Here is a 15,525-nt window from a genome sequence, read left to right on the forward strand (position 1 = left end):
GGCACTGACACGAACCAATGAACCTATAGAGAGAGAGTCGCCAAATAAATTTATGAGTTGTCGTAAATGATGAATTGTTAGTATCGTATATTTTCAAAATGGAATGCACAAATGTATTCGTAATATATTATGTTGACGAGCAGTATGGCGACGCTCGTAAACTGCTAATATAAAACCTCTACAGTTACAGCTGTTTGCAATTAACTGCTGCAATTTCGGTACCCCTTTCTACTAACTCGTTCGCTACCACGTCCTTCCATAATCTCAAGTAATAATACTCTAATGCCGTAAATTATAAGACCTCTGTGTCGTCTTGTTACCCCGTTTCTCTGTCCTTCTCTTCCGTTCTTTTCCGCGGAAGCAAACTGCAACATTGTAGTCATCCCACAAAGATGCCATCGTTCTTCACATGGGCCGCGGCTCTTTGCCGACGTGACGTTCAGCCTCATGTACTGATGAGTCACACCCGACCGCTCTGAAGGTGGATTTGGCGGGCCAGTGGTGTTTTCTTCGTAATAAGGGAGTTGAGTCTGACAAGCAGCGTTTAGCAGTTCCCAACCAGAACCAAGGAACATACAAGAAAGACATTAATTAATAATTAACGGAAATGTAAGTAAAGAGTGACTACGGAAAACTATTCAGAGGGGACGTTAAACGAGTTGGAAGGACAGGAGAAGATGAAGAAACCCACGATTAACTGTTCTGTTGAATTTTTAATATTTTTCTTTTTTTTTCTCTCTGCAACTATCAGCTTTAACGCTAGTGGTTATCTGTTGTCGTTTTAGTCTCTCTTTGCTTGACGTAGTTATTCATAAATTTCTCTGTTTTGACATCTTTACTAACCCACAGGACCTCTGCTACTGCTACCGAGTCTCCCTACAAAGTAATTTACGTCCTTGGTGGTCCTGGCGCTGGAAAGGGCACACAATGCTCTCGCTTGGTCAAAAAGTACAAGCTTGCTCACATTTCTGCCGGCGACTGTCTTCGTGAAGAACAGAGCCGTGAAGGCAGCAAGTACGGCGATCTCATTCGGACATACATTAAGGAAGGTCAAATCGTGCCCAAGGAAATTACAATTAAGCTGCTTGAGCAAAAGATGAAGGATTACTCCGCTGAGGGTATCGACACCTTTTTGATTGATGGCTTCCCTCGTAAGCTTGATCAATACCAGGCTTTTGAAGAGATGGTTTGCCCTGCCTTGACTACACTCTTTTTCCAATGCGGCCAAGAAACAATGCTTGCCCGTCTTTTGAACCGCGGCAAAACGAGCGGTCGAGAGGACGACAACACGGAGTCCATCAAGAAGCGCTTCGTTACCTACGTTGAGACTAGCATGCCGGTCATTGATGCCATGAAGGAACGTGGCCGCTGCGTCACCATCAACGCTGAGAACGACCCCGACACTGTCTTTGAAGACACTTGTGCCGCTATGAACAAGGCACTGGGATTGTAGGGGAGACATTTTATGTATTAAATCATATAGAAATAGACATTATTAAATGGAGATTACGGATTGTACCTACCAGGACCTTATCACTAGCACTATAGAACTTCTCTCTTTCAATTCGTCGACTAACCAAGCGAATCCCGTTTGCAAAACCAGAAAGGAAACGTACATATGCTGAATAACGAGCACAAGTTCCTCCATAAAGAGACACACATATCGACAAAACAAACGCAAAAAACAACAACAAAACAGCGATAACCAAATCCAACTCCCACACTCGAGTATGATTGTCAAACGATTCCATCTAAGCTAAACAATATCTAACAACACCCAGCTGACCCACCTCAATGAACCACGCAGGACGTACGTGCAAGATTAGTCGGAATTGAGTTTCCCGCAAAGCAGGTGCCGCACATTGCACTAAAAGAAATCTTCTCAGATGCGTTCCAAGACATCCACACTTGTGTGCTTTTGTCGAATTTCTGGTACATCTGGCTGAATTAATCATTCACCGCTCCTCACGAGCACGCAACGAAGATGTTCCTCCGACCTTACCCCCCCGAGGAATGAAAAGCACATTTCTGCGCGTATGAGATCGGGGAAGTGCAGCGTTCGCCCGTACGTCCGGCATGGTTCTTCAAGGCAGGTTCAAACCAAACAACAACACGAACACTTCACATGCTCACAATAAGCCATGATCCGTGCCCTACAAACTACTGTGCCAGGCAATGCTGTTCACAGTGGAGAGTGATGTGCTGATGGTAAATTCGTGGTTCACTGCACCTCTATTTATGCATTTGTGACTGTCTTTTCAGGTTTGGGTTCGAACGCGTTCGCGTCCACTACAACCATCAACAAATGGTAAGGAGTTTGCGGATTTCGGTCAAATTGCTAATAAACAGAGCTCTATCGGCACAGGATACGATTTGGGATTATTTTTCTCCCCTGACGGACGTCTTTTCCAGGCGGAATACGCGTACAAAGCAGTAGAAAATGCAAGGTACGAACGAATTGCTTTTATCGATAGCATTGCTGACTTATGATAGTACTTGCATTGGTATAAAATGTAAAGACGGTGTTATTCTTGCTCTCGACTCTGTTGTTACTAGCAAACTACTTAAACCCAAGGCGAATAAAAGAATTGCAACCGTCGACCGTCATGTTGGTCTTGCTGCCACTGGATTCATTCCCGATGGCCAACACCTTGTGAATCGTGCTCGGGAAGAGGCAATGAATTGGCGTGACAACTACCGTTCTCCTATTTTGGGCGACACGCTGGCTGACAGACTGGGTAACTATGTTCAAGTCTTCACATGCTACTCCAGCGTTCGTCCCTTTGGTGTCATGTCTTTTCTGTCTACGTACGATAAGCAGGGCCCTCATCTGTACATGATTGAGCCTAATGGTGTATACTGGGGCTACAATGGTGCTGCTGCTGGCAAGGGACGTCAAGTCGCCCGCAACGAGCTCGAAAAACTCGACTTTAAAAACATTTCCATGAAAGACGCGGTGAAAGAGGCAGCAAAAATGTATGTTCCGAACCAGGAGACCAATGCTTTTAGTATTTTTGTGAAGAAACTGTCGCTAACTTTTACAGCCTCTACACAACCAGAGATGAAGAAACGAACAAACAGCATGAAATTGAAATGACTTGGGTGGGTGCAGAGACAAATGGTATGCATGTTCCCGTCCCCGATGATCTCTTGGCAGAGGCAGAGGCTTATGCTCAACGCTCTATTGAAGGTGAGGACGAAGTTGAAGATGTGAGCATGCAGTAGAGTGTTCGCTTCATTCGTCAAAATAGACAGTATTTACGTCTTGCACTGAATTCTGGGTGCATGCTCTTGTCTTACACATTCACATTTGTATCCTCCCCTGTCTACTTATCATCACTCATGTCATGACTTTATTCCCTGTATATGAAAACGTTTCGTAGACCGTAGAAAGGGGTTAACGGAACCTAACAATATTCCATGCTTGGATTGCTGTTTCATTAATGCAACTGTTTCTTGGGCACGCTGGGTAGTCCTCCGTTCTCCGTAAGCAACTTCATGGTCTGCCGGTGACGGAAGGCATTCAATACCGCACGCTCTCGCAGTGCATAGATATCTTTATGAAGCATATAAGATCCGTACATTGTGCCATTAAGATTCTGTTCCGATTTCGTACGCTCCGGCACTGCGTTACTGCCTTTGAAAGCATCAACGTTATTCTCAGACTGCTTGGAGTTCTCGCTAGATTCCTTGGGCTTATTGTTCTTATCATCCGTTTTGTCCTTCAAAGCGTCTTCGCTCGACTCTTCGGTGGCATTTTCTTCCGTTGATGGTTTTTTCTTCTGCGGTTCCGTGTCTTTTGTTTGCAAAGTGTTTCCCTTATTGGGTGTTGCAAATCCCGGGTCCCGTAAATGACTACGACACACATAGAAACTGTAGTTTACGCATTGCTAGTCAGTTAAACAATGAACACTTTTCAATCCCCACTTTAAAGTGAAAAAAAAATAACACTTACAAATCACGTTTTGCCTCTTCTACCAATACGGTGCTGCTCGGTCGATAACACTGATTGTAAATACCTGTTAGTACGAGCAGACATTTTCCATACCTTACAATAAAGCAAGCTTTCTGATTTGACACAGCAACCTGTCGAACGGTATAGGAGTTTTTAATCAAAGCCATAAACTCGAAGACTGAGAGAGAACACAAATAGCCGGACGCGAAGCTATAAACGTGTGCTATTCACCTTCGGTGCTCTCTCTACCACACCGGTCACCACTACAAACTCGCTCGGCAACAACTCATTTCTATACAAACAATTAGTTTAAAATATATTACATAATTACAATGGAAACCAGGTTTAATAACAAGGAAGACAAATAAGAGGCCAAAACAAAGGACAGCATTCAATTACCAACAAGTATACATTGGCAACGATCATGTTTATTGCTTTTGCCAATTGGTACGACTTGAGCAAAACTTACAGATAGAATCCAAAACAAAAAGAAGGCGAAAACGGAAAGCGGGTGTGTGGGACGTAAGAGCAGATGATTGGGACGGAGAAAAAACATGTTACAGCGCTGTGGTAGGTGTTTCAATTTCGCTGCGAGCATTGCTAGTAAATGAAAAGTGCTTTCTTCAACAGCTGTGTGCACCTGCGCATATTCTATGTGCACACAAGAGCTTGTAATGCATTAACAAAAAACTTGGGGGTAAAGAGCGTCGGGTGCCAGAGAGGAGGCGTGGGCTTATGCATATCCTTTGTAGAGCGAAAAACCAAGCGGTGAAATGAATGCATGAAAAATGGTGGTTTGCATGCACCTTTTATAGTAAACACAGTCAATATTTTGCGTTTGTAGTGTGTACGCAACGACGCATAGCGCCTGAAAAAAAATCAATGAACAGAGGTTTGAAGGACTGGTGCCGGCACAGAAACGTCAGTAGCTATGCCAGAATGAACAGCCGAAGACGACGTAGGAGTAGATGACGAATTCTTTGTATACAAAGCTTCGACTTCCATCACTTCAGGACGGTCGAGGAGAGAGAATATTTTAGCATCTTTAACGGGATCGGGTCGAAAATCTTGCGTCTTTGGAATTTTAGTGCCATAGTGCATGATCAGTAGTGTAATAAGTCGCATCAAGTCCTTGCGCAGCTTCACCGTATCAACTTGTGTACCCTCCAAGTTCATATCGACCTTGCTGACATAAGGTTTCTGAAGTAGGCGGTATAAGAGGATCCGTGTGTTCTCGCATACATGAAGACCGCAATCACAGTCATTGACCTGCTGAGGCACCTTCATCTGCTTGATGGTGAACCTTTTGTTTAACAAAATCGAAAGATTCCGGACAACAAGATTGCAGTCGTTCGCATTTCCATTTGTCATGGAGTCATAATAATAGCCGACGCCTTGCTCCACGGATACGACTAATAAACTCCAATGGGAGCCACCCTCGATACCGCTCTCGCTTGTGTCGTTAATAGGGAGAAATAGGTAGGAAGCCTTCATTAACTCAGGAGGAAGAGCGCCGGCGATCTCTCTAGGGTCTGGAGCCTGCGACAAGAAATAAACCATTGCAGGACGCATAAGTAGAAACTCATCCCGAACGCTGGCAGGACGCGGCAAAAGCACGCGATACTGTAATATCTCAAAGTAAAAGTCGATATTTGTGTCAAGAACCCAGTAACCCGGTCGGAAATGATCAACGTCATCCTTCCGCAGACAGACTTCATAAAACTCGAGCCATATCCGGTTACGGTACTGTGTACTAGTTGAGGATGGTTTAAACGAGGAGAACAGAGAACGAAAAAAACCTCTCTTCTTCTTTTTCTGCGAGGTTTCCGAACACCGGGAACTTGAGCGATCTGACACGGCTGAACGTATTGCCGACACTTCGTTGATGTCTTTTGAAAAAATAGAATTAGAACGCATCTTGAACGGAGAAAATAATAACAACGATAATAATAATAATAAAAGAGTGAAAGCGATCGAACAATAGACGGGGTCAAGTAAAGTCCGCGATTTCTTGAAAATTTCGCGAAAAAAACAAATGAAGAAGGAAAAGAAAAAAGAAACCAAAGAAGAACAAGGAACTACACCTATAACACAAGTTTCTGAACAACGACGTCCTTACGTATACAGAGGACCATTCAGGTTACGTTAATTATGGGTTAATTAGCACAGAAGCGACTGATGTTTTCAATGAATAATCGTCTAGTAATGGCCCTTTCCGGGGTGTGTGGAGAGTAAATTGAGACTTGTTGTTTCGTGGAGAAAAATTGGGGTACGTGGTGGGGAAAACGGTAATAATGGTTGGGGGATTTCTGCGTAGCCGAGAGGGGTGCAGTCAGAGAGGTTTAAAGCTGGATCCCCAACAATACCGAGCCAGCCGCTTCCGCATTTTTTCAAGGGATGCAAGCCTAGACCATCGAGTATTACCGTGCTTAACATGATTGGCCACAACCAAGCCTTTGTCTCCACTCAGCTTCGCCATCCATTATACCACCCAAAACTCAAACGCAAACAACCAATAAGAAGCAAGAATTGACGCTTCATTTACGCAAGTTCCGTGGGATCGACCACAGCCATTACGTAGATGCGCCGAAGTTAGCAGTTCTCGGCTGAAACTTCTCCGCATTCTTTAAATGTGCATAATTGGACAATGCGGACATCACCGATCACTGGTGGCGTCTATCAAAGCCTAACTGAACGAACATGTCTCTCAATGGTCAGCTGCACGTCATTATATATGAATAAACCCCTTTTACAAGGCAATGCGGGGATCCCGGGACAATTGTGTGAAAATGATGTCACATGCGATCGCCAAGCAGCCAACGAATGCACTCGGACCGAGTATAATTGCGGACCGCGCGCAAAAACACCCCTTGTTATGACGAATTATGTTCATTTTTGCATTAGAGGAGTAGAGGAGATTGCACGATAAACCTTAATTGCATATAACTCCGCACGATCTAAACCTTATTGAAACAGGTTAAAACGGATCCGAGGAAGAATGCTTCTGCTCCGCGAGATGGCCATCATCGCAATAAGGAAAAAAAACGGGAGTGTCCATGAAGTCGGGTTGGGTGATGCGCGATTAGCGCGCTATTGCCTACGACCTTAGGATAGCTTTATAGCGGGGAAGGGAGGCGGGGTTCATCATCAGTTGTGGTTAGTGTCAATTTGGCGGTGAAAAACCCGCCCGTGGAGAGTGGGGGAGATGCATACGGGATGAAGTATAAGCCGACGAGCATGAATTGCGTTGTTTGGCTGCTTCGTCGAGCGTGAGCGGGGACGTTGCGGGAGAGTAATGCTGCTCAAGTTCCATTCTCGGGTTTTCGACTTCGTTTCATACACCGAGGTGCCGTCTGCTGCCCTGTCCTTCCACGGGCTTCGATATCGTAAGGTTCACCTGAAGAAGCTTCGGCCTTTCCATATGCTGAATTATGCTTTCTGTCAGGGCCTCTCATGTTTGTGATTGCGGTTAATCGGCTATTTTTAGTACTGTGAAACTTTATCGTCCGATACCGATGCATTCAGCAAATATGATTCGATAAAGCGTGTCGCATCACACCAAAACAACGCAAATGAGTGGCCAGCAGTTCCACATCATGGCGTAACGAGTGATGTGTTGTGTTTACTGTTCGTCAAACGGTCGGCTTCGTCTCGGTTGACGTTCTTCTTAATTACTTGGTTGGACAAAAGCTTTTGTTATTGCTTGACATAATCTCGTGAACGTACGCCCACGACAGCTGTTCTCGCTTGCCTACCTTTCGATTTTTGACTCAAGTACGCTTCCGCGGTTCGTCCCCCTTCCACTCGCACTGCCATAAGCGTCTTCGCATCTCCGCGAGAATTGCTCAATTTTCCCTTCTCCCACATCCTCTCAAGCATGGGTCAGTCATTTTCCGCCATCGCACTGAACGTTCTCAAGTACGGTGGCCTGGCCTCACTTCTTGTCACACTCCTCACACTTGGCCTTTTATACTCGTACCAGACGAGCATTATTTATCCCAGTTCGTTCCCCAAGGGCTCTCGGACCAATGTTCCTCTTCCCAGCACTTACAATCTCAAGTATGAGCGTCTTTCGTTAAAAACGCGTGATAAGCAAACGTTGGACTCTTTCCTTATGCTTCAGGAACATGACCCTGAGTCTCGTCCTACGCTCTTGTACTTTCACGCCAATGCCGGCAACATGGGTCATCGCTTGCCCATTGCCCGTGTATTCTACACGGCTCTTAACATGAACGTGTTCATCATCTCCTACCGTGGTTATGGTAAGAGCACAGGAGTCGCGAGCGAGAATGGCCTTCAAATCGATGCTCAGACTGCACTTGATTTCTTAAAAGACCATCCTGTGTGCTCCAAGACCAAGATTGTTGTTTATGGCCAGTCCATCGGTGGTGCCGTTGGCATTGCCCTGACAGCAAAAAATCAGGATTCAGTTTCGGCCTTGCTGTTGGAAAACACCTTTTTGTCCATTCCCGATATGATCCCTACCGTCATTCCTTTTGGTGCGCCCGTTTTGTCTCGTTTCTGCACTCAACGTTGGCCTTCAAAAACGCGCATTAAGAAGATCGACAAGGTGCCTGTCTTATTTTTGTCTGCTGAAAGTGATGAGCTCGTACCACCTAGCCACATGAAACTTCTTTTCGCTGCCTCAAAGTCGCCAAAGAAGCAGTTCAGATCCTTCCGCAATGTTCACCACAACGATACCTGTTTGGCTCAGGGCTATTTCCAAGTCATTGCCGACTTTTTGCAGACAAACGATGTTCTTAAACTGACCGCTTAATTCGCATGGCCTTTGCCGAAACATAATTGTTACGACGTACGCTATTCTTTCTCTTTGGTCAGAGTGTTAGGAATAGTCCAGCTCGCCTGTAGCCGACAGGACACACATCCCCCTGCTGGCTTTTGTCTTTCTTTTCTGTTTCCTCCTTCTTTTCTCTCTTATTGTTCCCTTGATTTATATGCTGGTAACGATCAAGAGCCCCTCTTTGGCACAACGTGGTTCTTGGGTATCCCTAATTCTTATTTGATTTTAACTGGTCACAAGTAAAAAAACAAATGGCTATTAAAAATATACACAAATCATAAAAGGGTATCTCAAAACATAGATTTTACGCCGTACTGTGACGATATTGGGCGGGTGGGTAAGCGGGAGGTTGCTGTTTAAAAGTAGAAGGGAGACGTGGCTGTTCGGTGTTCGAGTTAACAAGTATGTCCTTCATAGGAGGACATGAAACTCGCACGCGAGCCGCATCTTTTTGGGGGTTATCAACTTTGCGTGGTGACAGAATAACTTCTGAGAATGTCCGATGCCGTTTCTGCGATGTTGTATAGCACGTCGTATCGCTAGAATCAGAAGTTGGAAGAGATGCTTCACGTAGACGTTGTTTGTAATGCTCAAGTAGGTCTTGGAACCGTAATTGTGCTTTTTGATCATGCTCCACCCAGTCGTCCATATGATGTTGACCTAAGAAATCAACTTTCGCAACGCTATCTCCTACACGATCGGCTTCATGTTGAAGATGCGCGATATCTGTAGTTTCCTTGTAGAGCTTATCAAATAACTGTTTTGTAATTTCATCATAGGAACTGCTGCCCTCTCGGGCACCGCTTAGAGAAGACTGAATAGCCTTTATATTTTCCGTTTGATGAAGTAACATTTCAGAAGAGAACCCGTTTGCCTCATTCGTAGCTTTACAAATTTGGCTAGATATAGTCGATAGTTGCTGCAGTGATGCGTTTTGGTGATCCTGTAACCTTTCAACAGTATCTCTCTGCAATTGATTATGATTTTCCGAGAGCGAATCATAATGCTGCTCATTTGACACGTTCATCTGTTGAAATTCAGCTTGAAGAGTTTCAAATTGCTGTTGCGAATTTTGGGTAGTAGAAGAAATACTGGCCGTTAACGAAGACGGAAGCTTCATCAAATTAGAAAACACATTCTCAACAGCGGTTACAATGCTACTTTTTAACTCTTCTTGTTCACGCTGAATTTGTGTAGTTGAATCCTGCCCAAATCTTAAAACAGCAGCGTTGATATTCGTCGAGAAATTGTTAAAATGCTTTCCGTACTTTTTTATATGACTCTTAGCTTGCTCGGTATACAGACTGTGCTGCTTATGAAGTTGCTTTGAGAGTTCAAGTTGCGTTTCCAAAGATGACCGACAAGATTCAAAACTCGACTTTATTAACGTAGACAATTGATCGTGGCCTTCATTAACACCTGTGAGAATGTTCCCCAGTAACGATTCGAGCTGAGCAAACATAGTGCTGCCGGCAGTCCAATAGCCCTCTAGCTGTGTTTGTGATCGTTCCAGCGTTGTTTGTACAATTTCGTAGTTCACATGTAGGGCGGGGTATGATTTCTTTATGGAATGATCGACAGAACGAAGCATGTCGAGAAACGAATGAAAGACAGAATCGAACAACTCTATAAAAGAATTCTTCCATTCAGTTAATTCCTGCTTATGTGATTTCACCCTTTGGGCAGCATGGGACTGCTGCTTTTTAAATTCATCATCAAGAACATTAGCGTGAACGATCAGATCTTTTTTGTGGCTTTCAAACTGTTTGCGCATCTGCTCCAAAAGCTGCTGTTGCTGAGAGATGCTACTTTGCAAAAAGCTAACATCCTTTAAACTTGCTTCGTATGCCTGTTTGCTTTGTGAAAGTTGTGCGCGAAGCCGGTCGTTTTCATTTTGTAGTTCTTCAACTTTAGTCTGCAACTGCTTATGTTCATCTTCAACAGACATTAAGTCAGCAACCAACTGTGAATTCTTCTCGTTCATCTCAGTCAACTCTGCTTGCATGGATTCGCAATTTGTTTTCATAGTCTGAGATGATCTTGTGAGTTCAACGTTCTGTAAACGAGTCTCACATAAACACTCGTTTAATGAAACAATTTTTCGATTTTGCTCATCAACAAGCAATTTGAGACTGCTATTTTCTGCTGTTATGGATTTGTACGTTTCTTCCGCCATGAAGATACCGTTCTTTTGTCGAGAAGCTGCAAGATCGTTCCGCAGCCTTTCAATTTCCGTGACATAATCCTTGATTAGCATTTTGGGACTGAGAAGCACATTGCATTGAGACTTATTTTTTATATTTTTGGCACGATTAGCATACTCCAGAGTAGATAACGTCTCGTCGAGACAGGACCGAGAAGGAGAGACAGTCGCAATGATGCACGTTTTTGTTTTTCCGCCGAGTGAGTCTTGAAGTAAACGCGTAAGTTTACTTTCTCGATATGGAATATGCTGATTTCGTTCAACAAGTGCAATGATAACCCTTCCTAAAGTGAGAAGCGACTGATTAATCATGCCTGCCTCACGAGCACGCATGTTTTCAGCTCCCGATTTTCCAACGTTTTCGCTACCGGCAAGGTCGACAAGATTGAGCTTGCCAACCTTGATAAGTGGCTCGCCCGTCAACCCTTCTAATTTCATATGTATGGTAATCATGAAAATAGAATGACTACGCGAAGAAAGATCATTAATTTTGGTGGCTGCAACCTGCCGACGTACGCTACCAGCATGTAACAAATCGATGCCTGCGGCTGCATTTCTGACAATAACCTCCTCCATCCCGTTAATAACAACAGAACCCTTGTTTGACGAATCCTCATAAAGTTTAATATTCTTTTTATCTTCCTCGAAGGACAAAAGGTCTCGTAATTCTTCATTGTAGAGTTCGATAAAAGAACATTTCACAGTAAACTCCTTCACATGAGTTTCAAGTTGTTCATAAAGATAGGCCAAACTGCGTGGGATGATACCTGCATTATGCGACAAGTGTTTGTCCTTAAACGAAATGTCTCCGGTCATAGTATAAGTCTTGCCCGTACCAGTTTGACCATAGGCAAATATAGTACAGTTGAAACCATTAAGAACCTTACTGTTAGTATAGGGAAAACTTAGAATAAACGCAACGTGTGCAAGCACCAGCTTAGTTAGTAAACGCATTATAAGCCAAATTCGTGCACACAAACAATACTGAACGTACCTGATCCAACATTGGGATTACCGTGTCTTCAAATACCATGGCCTGATCGGCCTCAGGACCATAGACACGGTCGAAAGTGTATGTTTTATTACCGACATTGCTAAGAAGAGGACCAGTGTGGGCGAGAATTTCGTTCCCCTTAGCACCGAATGTGGAAATGGCAATGGTTCCGTTTTCCTTAATTTCGCGTTCATTTCTGGCACGCGTCCGAATCACAACTTGTACACTCGTTTCCTTAATACTCTGAGGTTCGTGGTTCTTTGACACGCGACCGCTTCTTCTCTGAGACGTTGAGTCCCGCTTGCCAGCAGGTGCGTTTGTTTCCCGATGCGTTTTCTGAGTAGATGAATTTGAAGCAGGGGAAATAGACGAAGTCGAAGGAGGCACTTTATCCATGAACAACCTTGACTATGTTTGGTATTATGATGCTAATACAAAATGTCCGGATGAATGATCAGTGGGTAAGAGGGATACAACAGATGCAAAATACGAAGAATACTGAACAGATCTATCCGTAATTAAAAAGAAGAATATCCTCAAACAATGTTTGGGCCTAAGAAATGAAAGAATGATGACAAAAGAGGGAGAATTTGAGGAGGATCGAAAAATGCTAACTATGAAGAAAAGGAACGAAAACAAGGACCAGTGAATGACTTTGAACAAACGAAGAAGTAGAAAACAACCGCTCACGCTCAAAAACTGACAAATATGGTCACGATAGAACGCATTGGTGCATATGGTAGCTGGTAGCACAAGGCTGACAGTCAAGTTCAGTTTAAGGTTAGCTGTTGAATAACGCAAAAAACAACTATGTATGACAAGACATCAAGTAGAAAGAAGAGAGTTACAATATACGATTGTGGTGGCTCGTGTTCAAACCCCTTCTTTCGTGCAATTGAATCACTATTTCTCTCTAAGACCAACATTGTATGAAACACAAATATACAACATCCACACACACCCAGCACATTCATAGCACATACATTAAAAAACCCAACCCAGTTTTTATTCCTTTTACCGTAACAAGAACAAAATAAAGCAACAATGATCGGCAGGATCGATGAGGATCTACGTTTTAAGCAGTGCGATCTGCATGGAATACAAAAAGATCGACGATAGTCTTAGTCAACAACATCAACAAGTCGTTCAACTTTGATACGATGGTTGGCGACAGACAGAATGGGCACACCAGGAATCTTACGGATACGCTGCTTCAAGTTTCGATCGTTCGTAGCAACCAGGTAGCATTTGTGTTGCATAACGCGATTGACAATGCAATCATCTGCATATGTACCCTTATGGGAGCAAGGCAATCGTTCAAACCGTTCATCTTTGGCGATTCTGAGGGCGATCCGATACCGAATACCAAGCTTTTCGAGCTCAGCAATGACACAATCCGTCACACAAGGAATCGTCTTAGCGAAAAGACAACTCATAAGACCCTCAAAAAGCTCAATTTTCTGCTGCAAGCAAAAGTTGATGAAGTTTGTATCAATAATCACATAATAAGGCGGTCCCAAACTCTCATTGTACTGGAAAAACAGATTCGAAGCAACCTGAGGACTATATTGGTTAGTGGGATCAGTGGGGGCACAAGGAGCGCTGAGTGGGATGTAGGTGGGTGAACATGTGGAAGAGCCGTTCCTTGACACTAGCAAAGAAACGAATTATTGTGAGTAATAAGTCATGTTCCAGCGACTTCGTAAAGGTACAATGGTGTGAGGCTCTGTTCCGTCCTGCGTTGCTCTTTTTTTGTTCGGATACCGCCGGAATTTCCCGTTTTCAGCGCAACTTCATGAAACTTACATTTCTCGAACAAGTTCTCCGTTTTTTGTGGTCTTTTGTTTGTTTTCTTCCTTCTTCTTCGTCAACCGCTGGTCTTTGGGGTTGAGAACGCGTTTAACAAGCGCGAATTTCCTCGTCTTCTTGGCCTTGCCCATGTTGCTGAAGGCGAAAATCTATGCCCACAGTCTCGAACAAGCACTGGAGCCATGGTGGGGGCGCAGTGGGATATCCCACTTTCACCCCACCCACCGTAGTGTCCTACTGCCAGCTAGGTAACAGCTAGTGAACGACACCATTCCTCTCCTCGCGCCATGCTACAGTACGTTTTCACGTTCGTTCTGCTTGGAATAGCATTTGCGTTCCAAAACACATCACCTTTTCTCTTATTTTCTCCTCTCAAGTAGGTCGAATGGCTACTGGACGTAGCTGTGAAGTTTTAGTCTTTCGTTGTCTAACGCTGTCTAGGTCAAATCAGCCTGAACACTACTCTGTTTCTGCTACCACCTCGCTGAAAGACTGCTACAGTCTGGCCGGTGAGTTAGCAGATGAATTTAACGAAGCTGCCGCCGTAATTCTCTATCTTCCTGGTCTTGACACAAACGATTTCCAAACAGGTGCCCTGCCGACGCTCAAACAAGCATTGTTGGATGCAGAGACGAAACTTTTTGTCCCTTATGCTTCTGACTCCGTGAAACCCTCATCCCTTGTCCAAACATACATGAACAGTTTCGGCGAGAGCAACTTTTTTGCCATCAACAGTACAACACAGATGCCCCGAGTGCTCGACGAGAAGGATATCGTGTATCTTCAGTTTGATGCGTTGTCTGAAACTCCTGAGGAAAGAGCAGCTGACTTGGAAAAGACTGGTAAGTGAAAATGAGGCTGCAATGAGGAAATCCGTATACTTAGACTGGTATTTGACGTGGTGAATGCTCTTTCAAACACGTTTTCCGCTGTGATTCCTCATCCTGAGTTACTTTGAAGCTAACTCGTTAGATGCTGCTATTTCTTCTGTGCTCTCTCTCACACCTAAAAAATACATGCTTGCTCTCTTGTCGAATCCTTTAAGCGATGATAACGCTAGCCAGCTTGTTACATACGTCAAACCAACATCTGCTTCTGCTGGTGAGCAGCAACAGTCAACCATTGCAAGTTCTGAACGCCGCAAGACTGCCAACAAGCAAGTCAATCAACCTTCTGGCATTTTTGCTAACTACACATTCTTCTCTCCTGGTTTGTTCATGAGTTACATGGTGCTTGCCTTATTGGTGCCCACGCTTATTCTTGCGTGCAAGTTGGTTGGTGGAATTGAGATCAGCTACGGTGCTTTTACAAAGCCTCGTCCTAGAAAGCTTGCCTAGACTGCTGGATTTTTGAATGCTGCACGACAAGCCTCTGCACTATGACCTTTTTTTCGTATGTTTTGTGTGTGAATATGCTCACGTGTGTGTGTGCACTTAATTTTTAGTAATCCCAGGCGCACAAAAGTAAATTGGGAAATACCACATTTTTACTTACAGCTAGAGTACTATGGAGGGATGAATTGCTTTTGCTTTATTTTGCGAGTTCCTCAGAATTCTGTTCCTTGGGTTTGTCTATGCATCCCGTCGGGTTTCCATTAAGCTATCGTTTGTGCGGACCAATGAATTATATGAGCGACGTCACGTGATTGTTAAGCGAAAAGTTTAGATCCGCTTTTCCCTTGAAGTTGCGTTCCCCCATCACAGAACTCTTATGTCAGACAAAGAAGAGGGGGTTGAGACATGTGCACGTTCCGCACATGTAAA

At 44.0% G+C, this 15,525-nt stretch overlaps 8 protein-coding genes across 8 annotated transcripts; 4 read left to right on the forward strand and 4 right to left on the reverse strand.

Annotated features, from left to right (window-relative positions):
- Positions 1–381: 381 nt before the first annotated feature.
- SJAG_00779 (uridylate kinase) lies at positions 382–1,528 on the forward strand. The gene is made up of 2 exons (XM_002172010.2): positions 382–609; positions 850–1,528. Coding segments are annotated over exons 1-2 (606 nt in total). The 5' UTR covers positions 382–607; the 3' UTR covers positions 1,454–1,528.
- Positions 1,529–2,175: 647 nt separating this feature from the next.
- Positions 2,176–3,225, forward strand: SJAG_00778 (20S proteasome component alpha 7; the record flags this gene model as incomplete). The annotated part of the gene is made up of 4 exons (XM_002172009.1): positions 2,176–2,208; positions 2,350–2,447; positions 2,494–2,976; positions 3,045–3,225. 4 exons carry the CDS (start codon positions 2,176–2,178, stop codon positions 3,223–3,225), a joined length of 795 nt encoding a protein of 264 aa, XP_002172045.1.
- On the reverse strand, positions 2,496–4,206 carry SJAG_00777 (fungal protein). Its single transcript, XM_002172008.2, has 3 exons — positions 4,054–4,206; positions 3,956–4,005; positions 2,496–3,873 (listed from the first exon to the last, which is right to left on the reverse strand). Exons 1-3 carry the CDS (start codon positions 4,120–4,122, stop codon positions 3,441–3,443), a joined length of 552 nt encoding a protein of 183 aa, XP_002172044.1. The 5' UTR covers positions 4,123–4,206; the 3' UTR covers positions 2,496–3,440.
- On the reverse strand, positions 4,140–6,219 carry SJAG_00776 (NEDD8 protease Nep2). The gene has a single exon (XM_002172007.2). The coding sequence runs from the start codon at positions 5,870–5,872 to the stop codon at positions 4,835–4,837; it is 1,038 nt and encodes a 345-aa protein (XP_002172043.1). The 5' UTR covers positions 5,873–6,219; the 3' UTR covers positions 4,140–4,834.
- A 680-nt stretch (positions 6,220–6,899) lies between these two features.
- On the forward strand, positions 6,900–9,052 carry SJAG_00774 (esterase/lipase). Its single transcript, XM_002172006.2, has one exon. The coding sequence runs from the start codon at positions 7,833–7,835 to the stop codon at positions 8,730–8,732; it is 900 nt and encodes a 299-aa protein (XP_002172042.1). The 5' UTR covers positions 6,900–7,832; the 3' UTR covers positions 8,733–9,052.
- On the reverse strand, positions 8,907–12,733 carry SJAG_00773 (kinesin-like protein cut7). The gene is made up of 2 exons (XM_002172005.2): positions 11,954–12,733; positions 8,907–11,841 (listed from the first exon to the last, which is right to left on the reverse strand). The coding sequence occupies exons 1-2, from the start codon at positions 12,347–12,349 to the stop codon at positions 9,061–9,063; spliced, it is 3,177 nt and encodes a 1,058-aa protein (XP_002172041.2). The 5' UTR covers positions 12,350–12,733; the 3' UTR covers positions 8,907–9,060.
- Positions 12,734–12,928: 195 nt separating this feature from the next.
- SJAG_00772 (rRNA processing protein Fcf1) lies at positions 12,929–13,945 on the reverse strand. The gene is made up of 2 exons (XM_002172004.2): positions 13,760–13,945; positions 12,929–13,516 (listed from the first exon to the last, which is right to left on the reverse strand). The coding sequence occupies exons 1-2, from the start codon at positions 13,891–13,893 to the stop codon at positions 13,075–13,077; spliced, it is 576 nt and encodes a 191-aa protein (XP_002172040.1). The 5' UTR covers positions 13,894–13,945; the 3' UTR covers positions 12,929–13,074.
- On the forward strand, positions 13,935–15,287 carry SJAG_00771 (BIG1 family ER membrane protein). Its single transcript, XM_002172003.2, has 3 exons — positions 13,935–14,138; positions 14,204–14,604; positions 14,735–15,287. The coding sequence occupies exons 1-3, from the start codon at positions 14,050–14,052 to the stop codon at positions 15,097–15,099; spliced, it is 855 nt and encodes a 284-aa protein (XP_002172039.2). The 5' UTR covers positions 13,935–14,049; the 3' UTR covers positions 15,100–15,287.
- The last annotated feature ends 238 nt before the right edge of the window (positions 15,288–15,525 follow it).

This window comes from Schizosaccharomyces japonicus (assembly GCF_000149845.2).
Source record: "Schizosaccharomyces japonicus yFS275 unplaced genomic scaffold supercont5.1, whole genome shotgun sequence".
Taxonomy (NCBI): domain Eukaryota; kingdom Fungi; phylum Ascomycota; class Schizosaccharomycetes; order Schizosaccharomycetales; family Schizosaccharomycetaceae; genus Schizosaccharomyces; species Schizosaccharomyces japonicus.